The sequence below is a fragment of the Alosa sapidissima genome, chromosome 17 (genome assembly GCF_018492685.1).
Source record: "Alosa sapidissima isolate fAloSap1 chromosome 17, fAloSap1.pri, whole genome shotgun sequence".
NCBI lineage: Eukaryota > Metazoa > Chordata > Actinopteri > Clupeiformes > Clupeidae > Alosa > Alosa sapidissima.
Genome location: NC_055973.1, coordinates 22,609,083 through 22,636,582, shown reverse-complemented (window position 1 = coordinate 22,636,582; position 27,500 = coordinate 22,609,083). Strand labels below are relative to the sequence as shown.

At 46.5% G+C, this 27,500-nt stretch overlaps 1 protein-coding gene across 1 annotated transcript in view; it reads left to right on the top strand.

The window, feature by feature from the left end:
* Window positions 1-27,500, top strand: part of LOC121688947 — a 105,072-nt gene that overhangs the window by 27,659 nt on the left and 49,913 nt on the right. The window contains exons 4-7 of the mRNA XM_042068863.1: window positions 15,955-16,074; window positions 16,676-16,762; window positions 20,673-20,846; window positions 25,183-26,529. Of these exons, the coding sequence (XP_041924797.1) occupies window positions 15,955-16,074; window positions 16,676-16,762; window positions 20,673-20,846; window positions 25,183-26,529 (1,728 nt within the window). The remainder of the gene's footprint in view (window positions 1-15,954; window positions 16,075-16,675; window positions 16,763-20,672; window positions 20,847-25,182; window positions 26,530-27,500) is intronic.

Below are 27,500 nucleotides of genomic sequence, written 5' to 3'. Positions count from 1 at the left end.
GATCTGAGTGTGTATGTGCGTGTGTGTGTGTGTGTGTGTGTGTGTGTGTGTGTGTGTGTGTGTGTGTGTGTGTGTGTGCGCGTGCTTGCGTGCGTGTGTGTGTCAGCGTGTTTGAGTGCATCTGAATGAAAGCGAAGGGATCTTTTCCATGCCTTTGTATTGGCTTCATTGATTTCAGTTCTTCATATTGAGTTTGTTATCTCTGTTCCATATTTTCGGTTGTATTCATTGGACATATTTGTTTATTTGTTTGTTTATTTCACACTTGTCCATGTGTCGATGTGACAGACAGGACAGATTCAACATACATGGTGTTTGCGTACACGTGCATGCGTGTTTGTCCATGTCCTTTCCAGTAGCTCTGTAGTCATATCCTCTCCCCTTCCTGACCCTTTCACTCTGAGGAGATCTCTCTCTCACACACACACACAGACACACATACACACACACACACACACACACACACACACACACACACACACATTTATTCAAGAGAACAGGAAGAAGTCCTGGTGTGTAAGGACTCCACTGTCTCCTCAGAGCTGAACGCTTCAGACAGGGTGAGTCAGTAGAAGCCCTGATGGTGCCCGCAATGTGCCCGCTCTCTGCCCTCCGCTGTGCCGACGTGGCATGACTCCCTCCGTCCTTGTTATGTTATCGGAACGACTGCTCTGCTTGTTGGGGTTGGCATTACTGTCTGCATGTGGCATGGTGGGGTCGCGACCTGGCGGGCACAGGAGGAGCAGGTGGCACGTGGAGGACGCCAGCGCCACACACTCTCTGACTGGTCGACAGAGGTGGAAGTCCGGTTTCAGAAAGTAAAAGTCCCACCATGCATTGGTTCTACCTGTGCACTTACCACAGGTGATCTCACTCATAGACTGCATAGATAGAACTATATACTGTCTATGATCTCACTAATCAGCTGATCTACCTGGCTGAAGAGTTTTGCTACTTGAGCTGGTTGGAATGAATGGTTGGAACAGATACCTTTACGTTCTGAAGCCAGACCTTTCCCCCTCTGTCCATCGATGGTTTTGAGTTTAGGCAATTCACTTGAGCTGCATATAACTGCATCTGACTTCCAGGAATTAGCGCTCTATTCTGGTATCACCTGCCACAGTCCCAAAGCCTCACATCCAGCCCCCTCTAACTTAATTACTTGTGATGGATTGGAGGCCCAGCAGAAACAGGCTAGCTCAGCAGTTTGAGCAGCACACACTGCATCAGGTATTTATGGCTCTCCTCCGTCTCCTCGAGGGGCTAGCGTTGCGCGGCTACGCTAGCGCTGAGAAAGTGCTAGAACCTTCTCGTCTCTCCTCTCCCCCCGTTCCAGCGGCTGCCGCTGATTTCATTCATCATCGTTACGAGCCACCGGGCCTCAGCGGGCCTCTTGGTACCGCTCGCTCGGAGTTATAAGTAGTAACTGGGTCAGAATCGGGAGCACGCTGGAAGTAAGTAAAGCCAGTGTGGGTGGAGGGAGATGGGAGAGGGAGAGGAGCTGGGGTGATGGGGAAAGGGGGCGCTGCCAGACCCTGGGTCGCCCCAGCTGTGCATGCCTGCCTGGGGAGGGACAATGGGGATTGGGGGGGGGGGGCATGCTTGCCTTGGAAGCATTAGGTCCCTGCATGCCTTGGGATGGGGTTGCATGATCTTGGCTTGCATAGGATGGGATAGGCTGCTTGGCTTGCTGGGGGATGTTTGTGGGAGTGGGTGTGGTTGGGTGGACTGGGGCTGTTGGGCCAGGGGGTGTTGGTGTTTGGCTTGCAGTGGGACATACATGGGGGTAGTTATTCTGCTGTGGGGGTAGTTAAACGTTCCACATACTCGACGCACCCGACCGGTAGCGCGACAATGTGACGTCACAGAAGCGCCGTAACCATTTATACTCGCGCGTCGTGGTCACGACACTAGTTGCAATATTCTCCTGAACAGAGGTGTCGCTGTTGTGAAAAGAGTAATGCTAACTACCTTACACAGCAGAAGAAGCTGCATTAAAAAACACTAGTAGCAGAGAACGTAAACGGGCTCTGCTATTATCTAGCCTCTGTGATGGTACTTCATCTAGTTTCCAAGGTGTGCGCACAGGTAGATAGATAGATGGATATATAGATAGATACTTTAGTCATCCCGAGGGAAATTTTAATAACTTAAACAGTTTAGTTAGCTGGCTAGTGGAAAGAGATTTTGTTCAGGCCTTAATAGATATCCTTTGTTTAAAAATAAATAGTTTCTATTCTTTCCTCTTAATTTCATGTGTTGCAACTCTCGCTGGTAACTTTGTTAACTTATCCAGCAAACTATTAAAAATTCACGACTGTAATAAAACACTGCAACTCTCGCTTGCCCTCCTAGTCCATCTTCCTGTTTCCGCTTTGTCACGCTCGTCTGAAAAAAAATGAGTGGTGCGCTACCTTGCGCTACCTGGCTAAAATCCTGGTGTGCCAGCAAGATCTACGTCATTTTGATGTCACGGTGACGCGCTACTGGTCGGGTGCGTCGAGTATGTAGAAGCCCTTATTCTGCTGTGGGGGTAGTTCTTCTGCTGTGGGGGTAGTTCTCCTGCTGTGGGGGTAGTTCTCCTGCTGTGGGGGTAGTTCTTCTGCTGTTGTTTTTAACTAACTGGCTTTTTTTGTCTCCTCTCCTCACAACCCCAAACCTAACCATACTCAACCTTGCTTTTTCTTATTATTTTATTTTCGGTTTACCTTTGTTCCATCCCATGCTTGTTCTTTTTTTCTTTCTCTCATTCTTTGTCTTTTTGTCTTTTGTCCTTTTTTTGTCTCTCTTATCACTCTTTCATTTATTTTTTCATTCATCCTCCCATTCTCTGATCATTATCATTAACCACCCCCCACCACTCCCCATGCTGCTTCCTGCTGCAGAGGATTAACTGTGTGAGGACCATCAGCGATCAGACTCTCCTGCTTCAACTCCTCTACCATTACCACACACACACATATGCACACATTCGTAACATAACACACACACACACACGCACAAACACACTCCTACTTGTGACTACTCAGTGATCCGACTCTCCTGTTCCTCATTCGCCTGCACTACCCTCTAGTAATGGGGACGAGACCGCCTATGCCGAGTCCGAGTCAAGACCGAGTCTTTGAAGGGTCGAGACCGAGTCGAGACCGAGTCTGTTGGTTTTTAAATACAGTCGAGTCCGAGTCAAGACCGAGTCTTTGAGGAAGCAAGTCCGAGTCGAGACCGAGTCCTTTAGGAGTCGAGACCGAGTCGAGACCAAGACCATAAAAAAATTTCAGTTTTAATATTCATAATTTAATATCACCCCAGTTAATAATCAACAGTTAGGCCTACAGACTAAGCTAGATTGGGAATTGTTTAGAGGAGCAGTCTTAACGTCTTAATATGGACTATGCTGACCTACAGACACTCACCGGCAGCAGAGCCATAGAGATAAATAAACGGCTCTGACTGCAGTATCTTTGCATTGCACCATGGGATGTCATTTTCAAATAATGCCGGTCAACATTGCATTTTATTATTATTGTTGTTATGTGTTGTCTGTTTTTTTATATGAACATAAAAAATGCGTTGGTCTCGAGGACTCGGTCTGAAATTACGAGTCCTTCTCCTCCCACTGTGGTCCGAGACCGAGTCAAGACCGAGTCTTTGAAGGAACGAGTCCGAGACGAGACCGAGAAAGCAGAAATTGGTCTTGAGACCGGACTCGAGTCCGAGACCGGACTCGAGTACTACATCACTACTACCCTCTACTGCTGCTACTACTACACACACACACACACCCACACACTCACACACACACACACACCTACTTAGAGAACTTCAAACATGAGCCTTATTAAAGGCTCCCAGTCTTTTAAGAGCACAACTTTAAAGTGGAGAAATAGACATATACACACACAGACACACCTACACATGTGCTGTCTTTTACCAGATTAGAGCACAGTTACATCGTCAGCAGAATTGTCTCTCACATGCAACACACACACACACACACACACACACACACACACACACACAAACCCACACATACATTCACACACACACACACACACACACACACACACACACACAGCCTGTAACAGACATCATGTCTCACACCTTGGGAAGGTCATAGTGGCCAAATATTCATATGCATCAGCGAACAAATACTATCATGAAAGACCCCTGACATTTAAGCTGTCTTTACTTGCACTTTCAAATACACATGTGCACACACACACACACACTCAGACACACACACACACACACACACACACACACACACACACACACACACACACACACACACACACACACTACTACTTAATGCCTACTTAACATACAAAGACACACACACTACTACTTAATGCCTACTTAACATACAAAGACACACTACATGTACACATATCCACACACACACACATACACATACATATACATATCTACAAACACAAATGTAGTGCATATACACACTAACACCAGACATGGCCATGGTGTGGTTAAAGAGGCTGTGTGGTGAGAGGCTGAACGAGGGCAACTCAGGGAAAGCAGCAGCTCAGGGATAGAGCTGATCTGTCTGTTCCATCAAACACACACACACACACACAAACACACACACACACATACACGACTGTCACCCTGTCCTCATCTGATTTACCCGCTGGCTCCTCAGTTCACACACACGCTATCTAATCACTCTGTGCACTCAGCCATTCTGCAGTCCACACACACACACACACACACACACACACACACACACACACACACACACAAACACACACACAGTCACACACTAATGTACTCACAAACGGATGTGTGTAATATTTGTTGCCCCCTCTGTCTTTCGCATTTCTGTCCCTGTCCTTTCAGACTTTCCCTCCACACATACACACACACCGCACAGACACACACACACACCACACAGACATACACACACACACACACACACTCACACACACACACACACACAGACACACACACACACACACACACATTTACCCATCCGCCTCTCTGATCTGGTCTCCTCATGTCAAGCATCACATGACTTATGGGGACCAGGGGGTTTATGGGGACATCATTTCCTTTGACCACTCACCACCCACACACACACACTCACATACACACGCAAACTGCATACACTGCACAGACACACTGCAACAGAAAAACACACGCACTCTCCTCAAAACTCCCGTACACACACACACACACACACACACACACACACACACACAAGACATAGACAGCGCCACTGCCAGCCTGGTTGTGCCGTCAGCTTTCTGTCTCTAACACTTTTATGTAACGTCCACCGCCGCCGCCACCAACGTCAGCACCACCTCTGCCTCCTCTAGCGCCCCCTGTGGTGCCTCTGTGGCTTGTGCTGCAAGGCCACTCGCCTAACACTGCAGTCCCCCTCCTGCTGGACCTAACCTGCTTCCTGTCCACTCTCCACGCTTCTCCCTGCTGCTTTATACCTTACTCCTTTCTAACAACAAATAACAACACATTGCATTTATATAGCGTTTTCCAAGGCACGCAAATCGCTTTACTGTGAAGGGGGAACCTCATTAACCACCAGTGGATATTTACCTTTCTGCCCTTTAGTCTGATGGCAATGCTTGTGTCCTGTGTCATATTGTAATTACACTGTTAAATACAGTCTTGCGCTTTTATCTTCAGTATGTACAGTAGCAGAACATGGATGCTGTGTTAGTGATATGCACTCCTAGTGCACTACCCAGTCTTATCCCTTAGCACATCACTTAGCTGTTGGTAATAGTGCGTCTACAATGTAACACACTGTGTTTAATGGTGTAGTTGTTATATTACACAGTAATATGAAGTGTAGCCATGCTTTGTTTGGGGTGTAATTATCAGCTATCTGTTTGTAAAAACTTTGATTCAATGCCAGGCTAGTCTAATCTAATGTAAAAGTGTGAGTAAAGTAGAAATGAGATGAAAACAATGAATCAGTTCATCAGAAAGACACTAACAGACCAGTTCTTATTTGAGTAAGAGACCCCTGGGCTGTCTGCCAGAGTAGTAGGCCTGCAACTACAACTACTACTGTAACAATTATTTCTGTAGTGGATTAATCCATTGATCACTTTCTCAATGAATGGGTTAAAGTTGTTTTGTCTGTAAAATGTCAGCCGGTGTTTCTCCAAGCTCAATATAATGTCCTTAAATGCTTTGATTTGTCCACAAGCCAAAGACGTTTGGTTTACTTTTATGGCAGAGTAAGTTAGAAAATACCCTAGTTTAAGAAGCTGAAATGAGCAAATAACTCCAACCGATTAAAAGATTACCAAAAAAGTTGGCAATTAATTTAATATTTGGCAACTATTGGATTAATAGTTGCAGTCCTATGCAGTAGTTACCTAACACTCATCACTCAACATTCACTGCTCTCTCTCTCTCTCTCTCTCTCTCTCTCTCTCTCTCTCTGATTTTTCTGGTTGTCCTCCTGGTGTCAAATTTGATCATGACCCTCACAGAGGGGAGAAGAACTGGGATATTTTTAATTTGACTTGCTTGGCCTAGTTTGTCCTCCTTACAGTAATTTCCTGTGTACTAGCCACATTGTGTATAAACCGCAAGACAGTGTTTTATGCAAGTAAAAAAACCCAGATTAATACCATATATACCTGCCCTTGTGTATTAACCTCATAAGTGAAGAAATTTTGCAAAATCAATGTATAAACTGCGGCTAATAGTTGGGAAATTATGGTACTGTTTCTGTTGCACTGTGTGAGATGCTGTAATAGAGGGATGATTCGATGGACAGAAATCAGCTATGTGCTGTCTGTCTAACCTCGGACAGTTTCAATCACAGCCTATATTAAAGGCAGTCACTACTATTTTAACTTTGCACTATAGCGTTCCTCTGAATATAAAAACACTTTTTTAAATTAATGTAAGCAATTATTATGATTATTTACCAAAGCATTATGTAAAGCAAATCAGGTGTTGTAGGCTAGTTTTCCATTGATGGTTACTCACCAGCTAGCATTAAAGGCATTGTGTTTGTCCGCTTTTGGTTATTGTAGTGGCAGGTCCCTGTGGACTTTCTACTGTCAGATCATTTTTGGCTTTTTTTTAATGTCTTTTAGTCTTTTAATGCACTGAACACTGAACCTTAAGTGAGAACACTGATCTTACATGCGGCACCACTGCTTTTAAATGTGAAATGTTCCATTTTTAGACCTTACCTGTGTCATCTCACTAGGCTAATAAACTGTTTAACAAAGAACCTGAAATTGTCCTGTGAATCTGCGTCTTTTTTCCCCCTCTATTCAAATCTTTTCTATCTGTTTGTGTGCTCCCTTGTTCTCTCTCTTTTCTTTGCTTGGCAATCCAGTTTCCATTTTTGGAAACTGCGTAGACATTTAGACTCCATTTGGTCTCTATTGGTGAAGCATGGCGGGGGGTTGAATTGCCCTTTGAAAAGGGGGCACATTCACCTGCCATTAAAGCCCGGCGAAGGCTGCGGTGTAAATTGCACACTGCTGTTCTTGGCGCCTCGGCTGAATTTCATTGTATCAGAGAGAGGATGTCATCGCAGTCGCTCACAGAGATCTTTTCTAAAGAGGGAGCTGAAAGGCTTCCTCTGAAAGGAGATTTGAAATGGGCTGAAATAGCATTAAATATTACTGTCACTCACTTGCCATATGCTCTCTGCTCGTTTCTGTTCTTAAGCATTTTATAGCTCAAGTTTTTGATATGACTATTTCATCTATGATTCTGATTCTGATTCTGATGTCTTCTATGTAATCAGGGTGTTTCTGAGTTTCAAACTGTATGTGTACAAAATCCTTGTTAAGACCGATAGAATGAGGCTAAGACAATGACAGCCCTGCATAAGTCCTTGTGCTATCATACCTAACACCCCCCCCCCCCTCCACACACACACACACACACACACACACACACACACACACACACACAAGCACACACACACACACACCTACACACACCTACACACACACACACACACACACACACACACATCGTTTAACCAGCACTTATCCATTTAACCAGCAGTATCTAATTCCAGCGCCTCCCCTCATCCTCCCTCCTCGGTGAGGATGGGGTGATACATGCTGTGGATGCTCCACTTCCTGGAGGCGTAAGGGAGGCTAGCTGCAGCCCTGCCCAGGCAGCGCTGCCCTCTCTGGGGGAGCTCTATATGGGTCACCCTGGCCTACTTCTGGCCACTTTAGGCAGCAGAGGAGCTGGAACTGGCCAAGCTCTGAACAGATGTGCTTAATCTGCAGACGGACTGTGTGTGTGTGTGTGTGTGTGTGTGTGTGTGTGTGTGTGTGTGTGTGTGTGTGTGTGTGTGTCCTCTTCGTCTTTATCTCATCCTCTCTACTCTTCTACTCTTCTCCCTCACTGGTTTCTTATTCTCTTTGGGTGGAGAGTTGGGGCTCTAGATTCACTCCTGTCCTCTCCTCTCATCTCATCTTCTGGACAGTCTTCACACATCTTGTCCATCTCTCTCCCTTCATCAGCTATTTATTTACTATGTTTGTATTTATCAGCTATTTATTTACTATGTTTGTATTTATCAGCCATTTATTTACTCTGCTTGTATTAATTCCGTGTGCTTAAATCCGTGTGCTCCTCTCCTTCATCTCCTCCTTTCATCTCCTGTCACCTTCCTCCCTCACCAACTTCTCTCCTCCTTTCCTGTTTCCATCCTTTTCCTCCTCCTTTCACCTCTCTCTCTCTCTCTCTCTCTCTCTCTCTCTCTCTCTCCTGTCATCTCTCTGTCCCTCTGTCTCTATCTCTCTCTCCCTCTCCCTATCTCTCTTTCTCCTGTCATCTCTCTGTCTCTCTCTCTCTTTCTCCTGTCATCTCTCTGTCTCTCTCTGTCTCTCTCTCTCTCTCTCTCCTGTCATCTCTCTGTCCCTCTGTCTCTATCTCTCTCTCCCTCTCCCTATCTCTCTCTCTCCCTATCTCTCTCTCTCCTGTTATCTCTCTGTCCCACACATACATGTTTGCATGTCTAGGAATGTGATTTTAAAATACTCACATCGTATTTACAGTGCCACATAATGTAACATTATAATTTAAAGCATGTTATTTGAAGAGCTTTATGTAGCTATATTATTTAGATATTTCCCTCTTCTTTTGTATGCACCATTAGTTTTAATTTGTAGCGTAATAAGTATTGAGGAAGAATCTCAGTGTGTCTTCTGGACCCAGACGATGTTCAGCTGAACAGGCTGGCATCTTTGCAGTGGGCGGGTGCATTGAGGAGCTGTAGGAGAGGTTGGCCGTCTTCACTGAGGACGCGCTGAGGACGTGTCCATTCATAGGACTGCCTTTCAGCAGCACTCTCTCTCCGCTGAGAGACTATCATGCACACTTCTCTTCAATGCCCTAAAGCGGCCCTGCATTCTCAATGAGATCCAGTTCTCTCTCTCTCTCTCTCTCTCTCTCTCTCTCTCTCTCTCTCTCTCTGCCTCTGTCTTTCATTTCTCCCACACTCTCTCTGTGTGTGTGTGTGTGTGTGTGTTGGTGCCTTTTGCCTTTTGTGTATGAAAAATTGTTGAAAAGTATGGGAGACAGAAAGTATGTTAGAGAATGTGGTTTAAAGCCAACTCACTTGTGTGTGTGTGTGTGAGTGTGTGTATGTGTGTGTGTGTGTGTGTGCTCCACCATGCTTGCCTGCTCACTGGCATTGACAAAACTGGGTTGACAGCAGCCAAAGCTACAGACTGTTTGCCATGTTTGAAGGGGAAGAGGGACCTGCAGCTCTTAATGGTCTCTCTCTCTCTCACCCACACACACACACACACACACACACACACACACACACATCTGAGGCAGTCATACACTCACATGAAATGTTACACAGAGCACATGTTAGGCACACACATACATTAACTGTCAGGCACAGTAGACATGTACAGTATACGCAATTTCAAATATTCACATATATAAATTACACCCACAGCCATTTCCACACAACTGCATATTAATCACACCAAAGCCATAGACCCTATCATAGATAGAAACTGACCCACACACGCACACACCTACACACACACACACACACACACACACACACATGAAAAATGTGCCAATTCCTATCATGCTCTTCCTGTACACCCAACCCCCCCCCCCCCGCTCTCTTTCTGTCTATGCTGTCACCTTGGCTCTGCAGGTGAGCTGCTTTGCCCATCGGCCAGCAGCCTATTCCTGCCCACACACACACACACACACACACTACACACACTCTTCTCTCTGGTGTCACCTCTCATCTCCCTCCTTGTCTAAACCACCCCTCCACACACCTCCAGCCACTGAATTAGTTCATCGTCTTACCTCCCACCCTGAGGTGTCACAGCTGCCATCACCCAGCACTCACGCACACCTCACCCAGGACAAGAGTCAGGACCCAGAATACAGAAGTATATATATGTGTGTGTGTGTTTGTGTGTTCGTGTGTGTGTGTGTGTGTGTGTACTGTATGTGTGTGTACTTCAAGACTCAGGACCCAGAACACTTAACCTTTGCCACACCAAGAACTTTGAAATATGGTTTACCAGTGATTAAAAAGCATCCTTCACACCGCTCTACACCTGCCTGTCACGTTGAAAGTAAAAGTCTTACCACTTATTGCATTCCCTCTCTCTCTCTCTCTCTCTCTCACACACACACACACACACACACACACACACACACACACACACAGTTGAATAGATGCAAATATAAATGCACACACTCACAGGAATATGGGTTAGATACTCTACTGAAGAGAATCTGTGTCCTCATTTCTGGTGGGGTTAGGGACAAATATAGATGTAACTCAAAAGAACACAGACACACACACACACACACACACACACACACAGACTCACATGCACAAACAGTGACACACACACACCCAGAAAGAGCAGAGTGTTGTAGAGGGGGTCAGGCAAAGGATAAAAGTGCAGTGAGGAGAGAGAGAGAGGAGAGGAGACGAGATAGAGGGAGGGAATAGAGAGACGAGTCAGATGAAATGAACAGAGACATGAAGGGAGGAGAGCAGAAGAGTTAGCCAGAACTCCAGGCAAAGGCATTCAGCATTCAGCAAGTTAATAAACCAACACTCTCTCACACACACACACACATACACACACACATATGCACTCATGCACACACACACACACACACACACACACACACACACACACACACACACACACACACACACACACACACACACATACACACACACATATGCACGCATGCACATGCACACACACACACACACACACACACACACACACACACACACACAGCTCAACACATGAGTTAGTGGGTTCAAGACCCCTCAACCCCTCTCTTAAGTCTCTCTGTGTTATGATCTCAGTGTGCGATCTTTGTCTGGCTGGCGTTCCTCCCCTCTGATTCTCTCTCCCTCTCTAGTCCCTCTCTCCATCTCCAGTGCTCTTATCCGTCTGGTCCGTCTGACTGTTCATGTCTGTCTTCCTGTCTGTCTGACTGTCTCTCTTTTTAAATTCTTCTCTTTTTTTCAAATAAAGAATTCCTCATTGGCATGACAAATAAGGCGCTTGCAGTCACGTAAAGTATGAGAGAGAGAAGTATGACAACTATGCGTAGGCTTGAACTTGTCTGTAATTACCACAGAAGTAAAAGAACAATAGAACAGACAAAGGGACGTTTATTTATATTTTATATTTATATTTCATACCAGGGCCAATTCAATGTGCAGACAGAGAAATAATACAGCAAACTATAGGCTATGTCTATATCTATTTATCTTTATATGTCTATATCTATTTATCTTTGTATGTCTATATCTATTTATCTTTATATGTCTATATTTATTTATCTTTATATATCTATTTGTCTTTATATGTCTATATCTATTTATCTTTATATGTCTATATTTATTTATCGTTGTTTATATCAATCTATTTCAACCTGCAAGGCTACTGTATCTATCCAAATATATATCATCTGTCTATCCATTGAAATATATATCATCTGTCTATCCATCCAAAAATATATAATTTGTCTAACCATTTAAATATACAACTCTGGAAAAAATCAAGAGACCACTGTACATTTTTCTTATGTCATCCTATGGTTGCTGAGTGACATTCGGATGAATTGACCGTCATATTCAAATTTGCAGTGGTCTCTTCATTTTGAATATTACCATCAACTCATTCGAATGTCACTCAGCAACCATAGGATGACATCAGAAAAGTGAACAGTGTTTTTTTTCCAGAGCTATATATCATCTGTCTATCCTTTCAAAATATATATCATCTGTCTATCCATTCAAATATATATTATCAGACTATCCATTCAAATATATATGGCGTCCGTGTGTCTGTTTTGTGCTGTGCTTGTCCATCTCCTCTCAAATGAAAGTCTCTCAGTGGTGGTGGTTTCTGAGCTAACGCTCATGAGTGAAGCAGCGGAGGTCAGACGTCCACTTCCTTCACACTCACTGCAGGAGAGGAAGAGGTGGTGTGTGTGTGTGTGGGGGGGGGGGGGTGGGTGGTGGTGGTCTGATTATTACACTGCCAGCAGTATGACTCTGCACTTTGAGAGCAGACACCCACGCCCATGTTTTTTTTAATTTATTTTGGAAGAGGTCTGTTTATTTATTTATTTATTTATTTGTTGTTGTTTTTTGGTTGTTCAGTGCAGTGCTCTGTTTATTTCCTTTGCTGCCAAGTGCCTGCAGATGTGAATGTCCCGTCAGTTGATATCCGAGAGTGACCCAGGGTCAGGCTTTTCAGAGCTGGACTTTTATTTATTTATTTGTTTGTCTCTCCATCATCACTTCAGTTTCTCCAGCTTGTTCAATTTCCAGCCATGTCCTCTCTTAGACAGACTGTCTATCCCTCTCTCTCTCGCTCTATCCCTCTCTCTCTCTCTCTTTCTCTCTCTCTCTCTCTCTCTCTCTCTCTCTCTCTCTCTCTGTTGCTCTCTGTCCCTTTCATTCAATCAGGCGTACACACTCTCTCCCTTTGTCTCCCTCTCTCTCTCTCTCTCTATCCCTCTCTCTCTCTCTCTTTCTCTCTCTCTCTCTCACACACTCCATCCCTTTGTCTCCCTCTCTCTTTTTTCTCTTTTTCTCTCATAGCCCTCAGTGCAGTAGCTTTTCTCTTTTATATTTCGTAGTCATTACAGCACAGTGGGAGATCTCATTTTTAGTGATGAAAATCACAGCATGTAACTCTGAATGAGTGACAGTGGCTGTATTACTAAAGCTGGTCGTGGATGTCTTTATTTATATCACACACACACACACACACACACACACACACACACACACACACACACACACACACACACACACAGAGATTATAACGTGCCCTCTGCTCTGGCTGAGTGAGCAGCGCTAGCTGTTTGTGAGGCTGTGCTAATCCATGTAGTAACTGGTCACATCAGCACCTCTCAGACAGCCACCGCTGGCTTTCTCAGTGTGAAGAGGAAAAAACGCACGCACATCCCGATCTAATCCTGGGTGCTGGACAAAACACTTACGATGAGAGAGAGGGGAAAAAAGTCCGCAACACCAGTATATGCTCCCAAGTTATAGTTTATTTACCGTGACGTTGAAGGGCTTGAGTGGGCCCGAAACGTCACGGTAAATAAACTATAACTTGGGAGCATATACTGGTGTTGCAGACTTTTTTCCCCTCTCTCTCAGTGTGCTCACACACCATCAGCTAAACCTGTGTCCTGTAAGAACACTTCAACAACGTCCACAGTGGCAGTGTTAGTTACAGAGTTAATTACCACACGCACATAGTAAAATGATATGATGAAGGCTATGATTATGTTATAATTGTAGCCTTGGGGCTATATTGGGAGGAGGGGGGGGGGGTCACCTCACCCCCACACCTCTCCTAGAGAGGAGACTGGGTCATCATTGCTGATGTTTGGGTTGCTGGTGTGCTTGTGTCCCTGGCTGGGGTTCTGGGACGGGGATGAGGCTGTGGCCCAAATCACCGCCCAGACATCCCTGCCCCAGACATGCTCAAACTGCCCTCTCCAGATCGGTGATTACTGGCTTAGCGTGTGTCGACACACTCTCAAAGACACACATACTCTGAAAGACACACACTCTCAAAGTGCAGCATCTTCAAATTTCAGGGGAAAGCACATTACAAGCTCACTGATGAATGTAGGCTGCAACAGACCACAACACATAGAATCTTGAAATCATAGGAAAAAGCAAATTCCAACCTTAATGATAGCTGAGAGTAGGCTATAGCAAAAAATGAATTTACTGAAACTAGACGCACTAACATACACACAAAGGCTTACTAGTGTTTAGTTATTAAGCCCAATACTACATCTACAAAATGAAAACGAGCTCTTAAGTGTGCTATCTCGGTGTGAGAGCCACTCTTTTACATAATTGTACAGCCCATTTGTACAGCCGGCTGTGTCTGCCCCCGTAGATAGGCTGCATTCCGGCTACGGCTGAACAAGGGGACATCAGGAAGGGCACATCCGGTCACTTGCATCATAGTGTGAATAGCCCACACCACAGGGCATTTGAGGATGGACCTCTTTTGTAGTAGAGTGAGTCAGTGACTGTCCACTGTGGCGCAGCTCTTCGGCCATCTTGCTGAGGTCATTTCAGGACCATGGACAAGAGCACAGACCTTGCAAGAGTCAAGGCATATTCCTAAAGTTATTTTCCACAGCATTCACAGAAGGATTGCTCTCGCAAGGCCACTTTTTATTACATGATACCTTGTTATCAAATAGTGGAAGAAATATTGATTGCATGAGTCCAGTATATTTTACATAAAATAAAGGTACATACAGTCTTTCTTTTAAATAATGAGTTTATCTGTCAAATAATTCATAGGAGATAAACCTGATGGTTTTGACCTTTTGAAATGAGACCATCTGTTTTAGTAGCCCAGTACAGGCGAACCTCTCGGCTTTCCTTTCTGCCTCTCCTTGTCCAATGGTGAACAATCAGGCAGAGATCAGTAGCCCCTGTGCCATCACGCATGGCAGCCCTCACCCACGACAGAACCCCCTTCGGTGCGGAGCGGAGCGGATGGACCCTCGCCTGGCCCGTGTGGGTGCTTTTTGGGTCGCGGGGTGCCGTACCGCAGCGTGTCGCGCCTCTGCATTTGTGTCTCTGGGTTCCTTCCTGTCCGTTTGCCTCAGTGTCACCCGCCTTAGTGCCCGCAGCGAGCTGGCGAGGGACTGAGTGTGTGTATGTGTGTGTGTATGTGTGTAGGGGGCATTAGGCAGGCAGGGGGATTGAGAGATTGGGAGACCAGGGCGGAGGCGGGGGTGAGTGGGTGTGGGGGCGGAGGCAGGCCGGGGGATGCTGGGTGCCTCTCTCACTCTCCCTCGATGCCACTGCTGAGAAACCACAGTGCATCAGACACACACAGGGCCCACGCCCGCGCCGACTTGCCTCCCGATACCAGAACCGGCTCCGCCGCGCAGACCCAAACATCACTTCAGAACAGAGGGAGAGCTCGGAACCGCGGGCCCGAAGCAGCTCCGCCCGGGTTTTTTTTTTTGTGTGGTGGATGGCAGGCGTGTGGGAGAGTGCTCGGCTCCGGGGGGACAAGTCCACGTTTGCGTGTGCGCTCTCTGAGATTAGCTGTGTGGTGGGGGTGTGTGTCGCGCGTGGAGAGACAGTCAGTAGGCCGTCTCTGGGGATGCAGAGTCGTCTGAGGAAGGTGAGTACGCGAGAGAAACGACCCCTGCAGAGTGAACTCAACTCTCTGGGAGTTGGCTTGAACACTGCACGGATGCCACGTTGGGATGCTGTGTGGTTTCCTGCGTGAGGGTGGCTGGTGAGGGGGAGGGGGGGGGGGGGGGGGGGGGGGGTCCCGCTCGTGTGGTTCGCTCAGGGGGAAAACCCTCTCTCGACACAAAGGAGAGAGCAGACATCTGCACTGGATGCACGCTGCTGACAGACTAGGAACCAATCTGTTATGGTGTCTGTTACAGGACTGGTGAGTTCTGCAGTGACACCGGGGGGACTGATTACAGCGTCACGCCCAGAGCCTCAGGGGGAAGTAAGGCCGTGTTTGGCTGAACAACAGGCCTTCGTTCCAGACTTCCTACCAGGTGAGAGCTGTTTATTAGAAGGTTTTTGTGGGTAATCTTGTTTGTGTGTGTGTGTGTGTGTGTTTGTGTGAGTACGAGGGCTTTGTTGGGTGAAAGGTTTTGTTATATAGCCTCCACACACAATAAGCAGTGAGAGTAGAGAGAAGGGCTTGGTCATGCTGCTGTTCTGCTGCCCATGGCTGATTCTGTGGATCCCTGCAGTCAGGACATTTAAAGAGCACCAGACATGCACTCTTAATGAATCAGCTTCACACTCTGTAGTTTAGACATTGTAGAAATTAGTCTTCAACAACAGGTTGTTCTTAGTGCTGTTAAAGGGTTTTTTTTGTCTCTATCATAGTGTCTTATGAGTCATGTTTTTGTCTCTGTTCCCCCTCTCTTTCAATTTCATTTTCCATTTCTCTCATTTTTCCTTTTCCATTCTCTCTCTCTCTCTCCCTCTCTTCTTCCTCCATCCCTTTCTCTCTCTTTGCCTCTGTTTTTCTCTCTCCATCGCTCACCCTCAATCTTTTTGCCCCCCCCCCCCTCCCTTTCTCTGTCTCCCTTCCTCTCAACTCTCTCTCTCCCTCTCTCTCCTCACTCTTTCTCTCTCTCCCCCCAGGCTCCATGGCTGGTTTCTCAGATCAGTGGGGAGTCCAGCCCAACCAGTCTCAGATGATGGACCCCAGCCACGCAGGGAGCTTCCCAGGTTATTTGCTTTGCATGTCTTGCTTGTCTTACCCTGCCGCAACACAACACAACAAATCAAAATCTTTCGTGCAGTGTCACATGTTATTCATGATATTCTTGTATGTATTAGTTTGCATAGAGTACAATGCAAATTTAGTAGGGGTGTCACGATTCTCCAAATCCTCGATCCGATGCAATTTTCGATTTTAAAGTCACGATTCGATTCGATTTTCGATCTTTTTTTCAACATTACTATTAATGCATTCCTTATATGTTATTTACTCTTTTTGGCCTTTTCCTTTTCTGTTTTGGGGGGCTTTCATTTTGAAACCGCTTTTTATTTTGAAACCGTTTCAAACGCGAGGTTGTAATGTAAACAGAACCAACATTAGGCTAAAACAGAGACGTGAACATAGTGAAATGAAACAACACAAAATTATAATTTGATCGTTTCAGCACACTTCGAAGAGACCCAAGGTTAGTGTCCATGGATACTTATCAATGTGCATTTTAAGCCTTAAAGTAACTTTGGACTGTAACTAGATCATCTTTTCACTTGCTAAGTTGAGTAGGGTAAGTTAGTTTTAATTGACGTGAATGAACAAGTACTTCCACACCGGTGATTTCAAAGTAGCAAGAGGGGCTTTGATTTCGGTAGGTTGATGTGTATATTTTAACTGGCTGCAGCCTAAAATTAGAGGAGTGTTGATGCTGCAGTTCAGCACGTGCGTTTGTGCGTCTTGGCATACATGCTGGATGTGACATTGGGGGTGTGGCTGCATCGTCGATTCTACTTTTAAATTTGAAGTTCGAGATTGAGATGTAATTTCGAACGATTTCGATATAAAATCGAAATCGTGACACCCTTCAAATTTAGCTATACTACCCATGTAGTATTTTACATATGATCTGTTGCTGTACAAAATGTTTATTGTTTACTCAAGGAAATTGACACATTTAAATATGATGTTCTGTGACTGAATAGAGAATGAGAAATCTTCTGATGCATACCCAACCAATCTTGACACAATGTACTATACAAAATCTTGTTGCATTTCCAACAACCCTAGTTTGCAGACCCATGTTTGTAAACATGTAACACACTTCCATCAGCTTTTGTGTGTAAATGATACATTTTCTGCCCCTCTCAGAGGTTGATTATATTCTGTGTTGATGTGTGGTGCTCCAGTGAGGGTGCTCCAGTGAGGGCATCTGGGCATCTGGGCATCTAAAAGTAGCCCCTGACTGGTGAATTTAGGACAAACTCCTAAAAATAATGGGCCTGTCACTCTTAACTTTAGGATTTTTTTGACTAAGAGTAATTCACGAAGCATTTTAACCCTAAAAGTAGCACTTAAGTCTGGGCCACTTTAAAAGAAGTCGAGAGGACTCCTAACTCACTAAGACCTATTCACAAACAACCCTAAGGTGCTTTTAGTGGCATTTCACGTCACAATGTTTTGAAATGAACATGCACAGGAGTTCTCAATTGCGAGGGAATAATTGTGCATTGTAACTAGGGATGCAATAACGCCACCAACAAAACCATAATTGTATGTGTATTAACTAGATGTAACGTCTCATTGTAGCAATTCAATTAAATTGTTTCTCCTCTTTGCGAATGTAGTCTACTTGTCTGCATACAAATTAATTTAAAACATTTTGCAAAGATACTGCATCAATCCGTAGTGTATTTTATTATGGTACTAGGCTATTTGCTTTGTCTTACTCTTTATTCCTTTATGCTATTTATTCATCATCTTCCATCCATCGCGGTACTTGAGTAGCGCACACATTCTCATCAGCAAAGACCTGTCACCTGTCACTCATTGTCGTAGGGGAGGTTTTTGCCATCATTCCTGTGTTATAATCATCAGCCAATCAAGATGGTCACTTCAATTAAGCTTGTGCAACCATAGAGCGAGCTTACTAAGAGTAGGTCTGAAAGGCTTTGTGAATAACGTTTAAGAGAAAACTCCTAGCTAAAATCTTTTAGGGCAATACTCCTAGTGGTAAGGAAACATGCCTTGCGATTACGGGCCCTGGACATGTCTCGGCCCTGGACATGTCTTGACCTTGACCCTGACCTTGACCCTGTCCTTGAGCAAGACACACAACCCTAAAGCTGCATCCGATGCGCAGGTTGGCGCGTTGCATGGCAGTCTTCGCCATCGGTATGAGTGAATGTCATGAAACTGTAAAGTGCTTTGAGTGGTCGGGAGAGTAGAAAAGCGTTAAGCTATAAATGCAGTCCATTTGCCATGAATTGAGAGCATTCTTTTTTACTGGCATAATGGCTATGCTGGTGGAGTGTGGGGAGTGAGTGTGAAGTGTGTTTGTTAGCTTCCCTGCATCTCTGAACTCCACCACCCCACGCCACACCACCCATCCACCCACATCCACCCACCCCCTGTGCCCTTCGACTGCAGGGTTGTCATTAGCCACTGGAGCCAGTCTCCACGGCGACACCCAGCACAGCATACTTTTCTGGGAAGGTGTTGCCAGGCAATTCTCACACAGCAGGAGAAGGGGGGGTTCTAATGAATATGTCTTCATCAAGGGGAAAGTTATCCGATGGACTAATGGATATTTTCACTGAAGGGGAAAGTTATCAGGTGGACCGTTCTGCACTCATCACTCATTCATCACTGACTCACTCACTCATAGACTCACTCACTCACTCATACTCTCATACACTCTCAACATCCACAACTGAATGGCAGAGCCTGTACAAGCGCAGTTGAATGAAGTTAACTGATGACAACATTAAAAAGAATCAAACGTTTAGCGATCATGAAATTATACCATACATGATAAGATGTCAACAAGCAGGGAGATAATGAAGATCAGTAGTTTTACTCAAAGTACTTGTGCACGTAGGCTATGGAAAATTGGTCAAATCTAGCAAGTAGGAAAGTTTAAGTGAATGACGTGAAAGTGAAAGTAAGACATTCAAAAGTCCAATGAAAGTTAAGGTTGCTTTTGATAGTACAAATACTTACAAAACTGGTGCTCTAAATAGCGATTATGTTGTCTTTGAAAGGTTGTCTTATTGACGCATTGAACTGCAATTTGGATTAACAAAGGTATTTAGGCGCAGAATAGACGTGCGCTTTCAGGAGCAGTCTTTGTACATACCGCGGAATACATAATTAAGCGCTCTTTACTCTTCCCCTCCCATCTTTTTACGCTAAACTCTCACTTTCCCCTGGATCCTCCCATGAATGCTTATATATGACACGAAAAACGCAATTAGCCATGTTCAGCTCCCGCGACAGGCAGTTTGCGCTTTTACATCATTGCGGCCTGTTTGTACATACCTCGCAATGATTTTACACGCACGTTGCGAAACAAATACGCCTGAAGTGGGCGCAAACGCGTTAGTACATCTGGCCCTCAGTCTCTTTCTTCTTTCTTTCTCTCACATTTCCTCTCTCTCCCTCTCTTTCTTCCCATCTCCATCTCCCTCTCTCTCTCTCTCTCTCTCTCTCTCTCTCCCTCCTTCTCTCTCTCTCCCTCTCTCTGCTTCCCCCAGCCCAAGCGTGTGAAGTGTGGCTCGTAAATCTGGCCGTTAAATGTGACTTGTGGGGCTCATCTGAGCCATTAGGCTTGGAGATGAGTCACTCCTTCAAGGGCTCACTGTCATGGCTGAACCAGCATTAGCTCCCATCCTCAACCAGTTCAGTATCACACCAGAGCCACGGTTAGCTCTACTCCTCAACCAGTTAACCATCACGCCAGATAATCGGACATTGGTTCAGGCACAGGGGCAGAGATTAGTGTTGGGGGTTTGTGCTCCATGAGGTTAAGTTTTGCCCTTCCAACCTGTTAAGTGGCTCTGTTTTTGTTTGTATTTGTATTTTATTTTAAAAAGCAACAAAGAGACTGAAATGCAAGCCTTAACAATTGTATGTGTGTCGTGTGTCCAGGGTTCTCCCAGCCGGCTGGAGGTGTGAGCATGGACGTGGGCGTGGCCCCCCTGCAGGGGGACCGCCCCCCCAGCATCGCCGAGCCCCAGAGGCCGCCGCCCATGCCAGCAGAGCCGCAGGTGCCCTCCAAAGACACTGCCGCCACCCCAAAAAATATCATGGACATGTCTGCAGGTAGGACACACACACACACACACACGCACACACACACACACACACACACACACACACACACACACACACACACACACACACACACACACAAAGTTTTACACACACACACACACACACACACACACACACACACACACACAAACACACACACAAACACACACACACACACACACTGTGAATACAGAGTAATTCTACAAGTAGGAAACAGAGACATACACACACAGATTTGCATAATCGCATAGACACACATAGCCAACAAATTTCCATAATTTCATTGACACACATGTCCGCATACATATGCACAGTGGACATATATTTGCACATACAAATGGACATGAGCATGCGTGCACATACACAAAGCTGCATATTAATATGCATTAAGACATCCTCAAACACACTCTTTGCAAACACACATACTGTACACATACATACACAGAGCTACGTATTTATGTGTTAACACATCCACGCCCACATACACACTCTTGTGTGCAGACAAGCACACATATGTATGTAGACACACACATAACCGCCCATACATTGGCACTGTAAGGACACACGCTCTTAAACACAAAAACTGCACAAACTGTCATAACCATGTTTTGATGGGATCAACCATTCATTGAGAATGGGTCTATTTGTATTCCCCTGATGTCATGCTTCTTTGTTTTCCTTATTCAAATCCACCAAACTGCTGTTGTCACACAACTGTCAAACAACTACAATGTATTTTTTTTGTTTGTTTTTTTTGTTTTGTTTTTGTTGTGTGTGTATTTGTGTATCTGTGTATTATGTGTTAATTGATGTTTAAATGTGTGTGTGTGTGTGTGTGTGTGTGTGTGTGTGTGTGTGTGTGTGTGTAAGTGGAAATCTGTGTGAAGGTCACAAGTCACTGAGTTAGTGTGTGTGTGTGTGTGTGTGTGTGTCTGTGTGTGTGTGTGTGTGTGTGTGTGTGTGTGTGTGTGTGTGTGTGTGTGTGTAAGCGGAAATCTGTGTGAAGGTCACAAGTCACTGAGTTATTGTGTGTGTGTGTGTGTGTGTGTGTGTGTGTGTGTGTGTGTGTACAGTAGTGAGTCAGAGGACCATCTGTACAGTGTGATGATCACATGTGTGTCCCATGCGGCGTTCGCCGTTAACTCGCTGCTGTGGCGACGATGTTTGAGTTTTCATTTGAGGATTATGGGCTCAAGGCAGGAGGACCCCTGCTGGGTCTATCCCTTCAAATCCCAATCCCAGTTTTCCAGGTCAGCGCTGTGCCCGTCACCACCAACAGGGGGCGCTCTATTAGTTTGGTCTAACAGGTCATCCACATGCAGCCACGATATGATCAAAGGAAATTAAATTGAATCCATGACATACAGAGTGCAGTTTAGCTTGTGGACAAAGGCGGGTAAATTACCTTAATATGGAAAGACTTCCAACTGTTTCTCTTCTCAAAATGGCTGCCGGATGCTGACAGCCTGTCAAGTGATAGTTAGAGGCTTTCTGGGGCTTCTGACATCAGTAATGATGCTGATTGGAATCTCACTTAGAGAAGGAGATTTAACTGTCATGATCATCCCGTGTCAGATTTGGTCTAACTAAATGTGTGTGTTCTGTGGTCAGTGTGACAGTGTCTCTGGGGTAGGTGTTGGTCTGTTATATCCTGGGCGGGAGCCTGCAGATGGGGTCCAGTCTGTCAGTGCACTGGGCTGCTTACTGTACAGACAGACACTTGTGTGTGTGTGTGTGTGTGTGTGTGTGTGTGTGTGTGTGTGTGTGTGTGTGTGTGTGTGTGTGTGTGTGTGTGTGTGTGTTTCCATGTGTGACTGTTTGTAGCTTCAGGTGAGTGGTGAATTGGACCATATGCCCATGTGTGTAAATCTGTGTGGGAGCATGTCATTGTGTGTGTCTGCGTGTGTGTGTGTGTGTGTATGTGCATGTGTTTGTGTGTGTCTGTATCTGTGTTTGTGTGTGTGTGTCCATGTGTGTTTGTGTTTGTAGCTTCAGATAAGTAGATTGAACGTATGATGTGTGTTGGAGTGTGTGTGTGTGTGTGTGTGAGGTAGTATTGAGGTAGTAGCCTGCAGCGGGTGTGTGACCTGCAGAGCAGATGTTATACCCAGGCAATGGGACTGTGGACCTATAAAGTTGGCATGCTCTCCGCTAAAGTGAAACAGCACTGCTGTTGCTGTGCTTACTTACGTTAGCCTGGCACAATAACATGCTGTGGTACAACGGCTTTTGTAATTTAAGTTACTTTACAGCAGGGATCTCCAACATTTTTTCCTCTGAGAGCTACTTTGACAAAATGGACATGGCCGAGAGCCTTCTTTCCTCCGAGAACTGCTTTTATGTTATACTAGCATACTGTGTATTCACATAGCTGATCTCCACCCAAAACCGCTGAATGAGATTTGTATTATTTTTAAAGGTTCCTTTCAACTCATTTGCCTTCTCTTTGTAGACTGTGAATTTGATTTCATAGGAACTTTAACTTGTTTTCCAAATGACAGGGTTATCAGATTTATGAACATCTTCCTCAAACCTTTTGGAGAGCTACTTAGAAACAGGTGGGGAGCTACTGGTACGAGCTACCCATTGGAGACCCCAGCTTTACAGAAGCATCATAGTAGCGGAGTATACCAAGTTAACATGGATCAGTAACATGGGCCTAGTGCATTTGTAAATTAATTTAATTAATTAATTCAAAATTGACACCACACACATCGCTGTGCATGATTTAGAAAAATAAAATGAGTATTTATAGGATAGCATAATAACTGCACAGTCTACCATGCTAACCTGCGTCAGTGACATGGGCCTAGTATGTTTTGGTGTGTAAAAATGAACTCACACATCACTGTTTAGATTTAGATTACTGTCGTGGACCGCAGATGGCTGAGAGGTGGTGCCATTGTCCTTTTGACCTCAACTGCTCAAGTGCGCTGCTCCCCTCCCATTGTGGAATTCATTGACTTCTTCCTGTTCCACTGTTACAACATGTTGGCTCAACTCAGCATGCATTATTCCTTAGTCATTATTCCTGGCATGCTTACAGTAATTTCCTGTGTATTAGCCGCATTGTGTATAAGCCGCAGGACAGTGTTTTATGCAAGTTAAAAGAAACCATATCAATACCATATTAAGTGTCCCCGTAACCTCATAGCTGGAGAAATTTAGATTATTGTCCAGCTCTACTTTTGTCAGCGCCGCTCCATAAAATCCATTTCTTATTAAGTGCTTGTCAGTTGAAAATTGTGCACGCGGACAAGTCACAGAAAGTGTCGGCCCGCACCTATGTCTGCGCTCCTTGCGCGGTGTGCTAAAGGGTCGGACAGCGGACGCACAGACAAACAGACACTATCTTTTGATCTCTTTTATTTTACCCTGGTAGTAGATAACTCTAATACAGTCTCCTAGACCACTTTTTCAGGGACTAAACAAGTCTCAACTCCCCCCAACTGGAAGCAACTGGGTCACTCACTCACTGCGGCCTCATGTTGTGTCTGATGGGTAATCAGTTGGACTGGACTGGAGGCCCTTATTGTAGGCCTACTTCCCCCTCAGCACTGACAGATGTCGCGGAGGAGGAGTTCAGGGAATCAAAACTCTCATTAGCCTCTGTTGGAGCGGAGGGTCAAAGCCGTATATGGAATGGCCGCTTCACTGGCCTCTTAACTGAGGCGGTGTATAATCTGTTGTGTAAGATGCAGTGCCTTATTGGTTGTGTAATATTATCCGGCATATAGGATATGTAACAATGTCTGCCATAACTGCAGCCATAACTGAGTGTGTGTATATGTGTATGTGTGTGTGTTTGTGTGTGTGTGTTTGTGTGTTTGTGTGTGTGTTTGTGTGTGTGTGTGTGTGTGTGTTTGTGTCTGTCTTTGTATCTGTATAATACTTGTGTTTATGCTTTGTGTTATATAACACTATGTATACAGTATATGTGTGTTGAATTCCAGTTTCCACAAGCATGTATTTTCATAACAGTGCAGCAATGCTGTGCTTGTATTCATACACAAAGACTCGCCACCTCTATCCGATGGTTTGGAATGAAATTTGTCACAAGTGTTGCATCTCACTGTCTTTGTTATCTGACTGTACAGTAAACACATCATCACAGGTCTTAGCCTTGGTGAATCAAGCAGCAAAAGAAGCTAATTATCAAAGAAATCATCAGTCCTGTGGCTCAACCACAGTAGGTTCACAGAAGGGACGCACACGCGCACAGGCTGATAACCTGAGTTGTTTGACAGTGTCTCGCTCTCTACTGCTGATGAGTGGGTGGTATTTGTGTGTGTGTCTTTGTGTTTGTGTGTGTGATGTTTAACTCTGTTCCCTCTTCACATATGAGGTGCCCTAGGCGAGTGTTGGCCGGACGAGGCCGGCATCCCCTCCGCCCTGCCCTTCACACCCAGCGTCTCCACGGTGATCAGTCGCCATGCTGGCCAGTTGGCCGAGAGCCCCCAGGAAGCGCCGGACCCCCAGTGGCCGCCGCGTGAGAGCGGCGTGGGGGACGAGCGTGACGCGGACGCTTCGGACCGCAAACAACAACAACAACAGCAGAAGAAGAAGAAGAAGCGGCGACCCCGCGACGATGCCTTCGACTACGTGGAGGTCAGGGGTCACGGCGAGCCCCAGGGGGAGAACACGCCGCCGCCGGCCGCAGACAGCTCCCACAGATCCCCACGCAAGGAGGGGGGGTGGGAGCGGGAGGAGGGGGGACGCAGCGGAGGCGGCGGGGGGAGGGTTAAGAAGGGCAAGAGCCGGAAGAAGATTCCGGAAGAGTGGGCGATCAATGCGGAGCCCTTCGTCCCGGCCTCAGCTGCGGCCATATCGGTCCAGAGGCAGGAGTTTGGTGGTGAGCTGCTGCCTGAAGAGGGCGCCATGCCCGCCTCCCTCACACAGGACCTCCTCTGCCTGACCGCAACCACCCCCTCTGCTCCCGCCACTCCAGCCAATCAGGCCGCAGCGTTCTCGCCCAAGGGCATTGTGACGTCATCGCCCATGCCCGAGGGTTCCTTCTCCATGGGCCTCCAAGACTCCCTCATGGATGCCGACAATTCCTGCTTCGGGGACGGCAAAGACGCCTCCTTCCCTCTGCCCATGACGCTGGGCAAGGCCGCCCCGCTGGCCGCTTCCCCTCTGAGTAACGCCAGCCCCTTCCTGGCAGACAGCGGCGTTTACGATGACACCATGTTTGTGCCGGATCATTCCTTCGGCGGCTCGTCGTCTGCGGCCGACGTCTCTGCCAGAGATCCGATGCTGGCGTTCCAGAGCGCTGGGCTGGACACGCCCATGGAGGCGCTGATCTCGGCTCCGCCCTTCACCCCGTCCGGCGCCGTCTGGTCCCTCAACGACTCGCAGCACAACAACAACAACCACGGCGACCCGTTCGGCATCCCCGGGATGACCGGTCTCGACTTCGACACGTCTGCCCCTGCTCTCTCCCCTGCCCCGGTGCCCGTGGCGGCCTCCCCCAAAGAGAAGACCCCCAGAGATGGGCAGAAGTCGGGCAGGAAGTCCCGCACGTCTTCCTCATCCTCGCCGAAGAGCCCCACGTCCCCCGGCGCGGGGAGGCTGCCGCCCTCATCGCCGTCCCAGAACTCTGGTCTGAACCCCGCAGCACCGCCGTTCTTCCCCAGCTTCGCTGAGCTCCAGGAGCCCCTGGCTGCGCTGCCCGCCCAGTGCCCGCTGGAAGGTTTGTTGTGGAGTGGGGCATGGATCCACTCACTGCATGACGACGACTCACCTCACTCACTGACCCGACCTACCGACCGATCGACCGACTGACTGACAGGACAGGACAGGACGCCACGCCTCACCCCGTGCCACTCGCGGCCCATGCCATGCTGTGCCATGCTATGCCATGCCAACCCATCTCAGGCTGGCGCACTGGCTCATGGTGATAGTGGTGACGGTAGTAATGGGCACTGTCCATCCTTGTTCCTCTCTTTCTGTCCCAATCACTAACCAATCACAATCACCCGCGCCTCCGTCCTGCCGCCTCAGGCGGAGGCCGCATTACCCAGTAGGACTGGCTCCTGAGCGGCTACTGTTGATCATGCCCGCTCAGCTTGGTGTGGTGTGGCCGTGGCGTGGCGTGGCTTAGGTTGGCTTGGCTGTGCGTTTGGTTTGGGGCTCTTCTCGGCTTCAGAGTGGACCGTTGTCCGACCCGGCTCAGTGCTGGGCTGTGCTGTGCTGAGCTGAGCTTCTCATACGATTAACCACGTGGGTTTGTTTTCTACTAACTTCACAGTCCGGGTTTGCCGTGCGGTCAAGTGGTTCTCTGCCCTTCGACGACACCGCACCTTGTTCTGTGTGTCTTATTCCTAGGTGTCTCTCTCTCTCTCTCTCTCTCTCTCTCTCTCTCTTTTTCTCTCTCTGTGTTTGAATCACTGTCCAGAGATTCCACAGTAAAACAGCACCAGTTTCTATTAACATCTCATCCCTCTCTTTTCCAGAAGCCTCTTCTGTCACTCACAATGGCGAATGGAAGCCCTGTTTTGCATGAATGCTAACACATTCTTTGGTGTGGTGTGTCTCTGAAGTGTACCATAAGCGCTAATGTTCTCTTTATGTCTGTTCTCTCCCCTTGTCTGTGTCTCTTAACGCCACGCTCACTTGATGCCCCACCTGTGCCCGACCATCAATAGGTGAGTCACTGTTCTC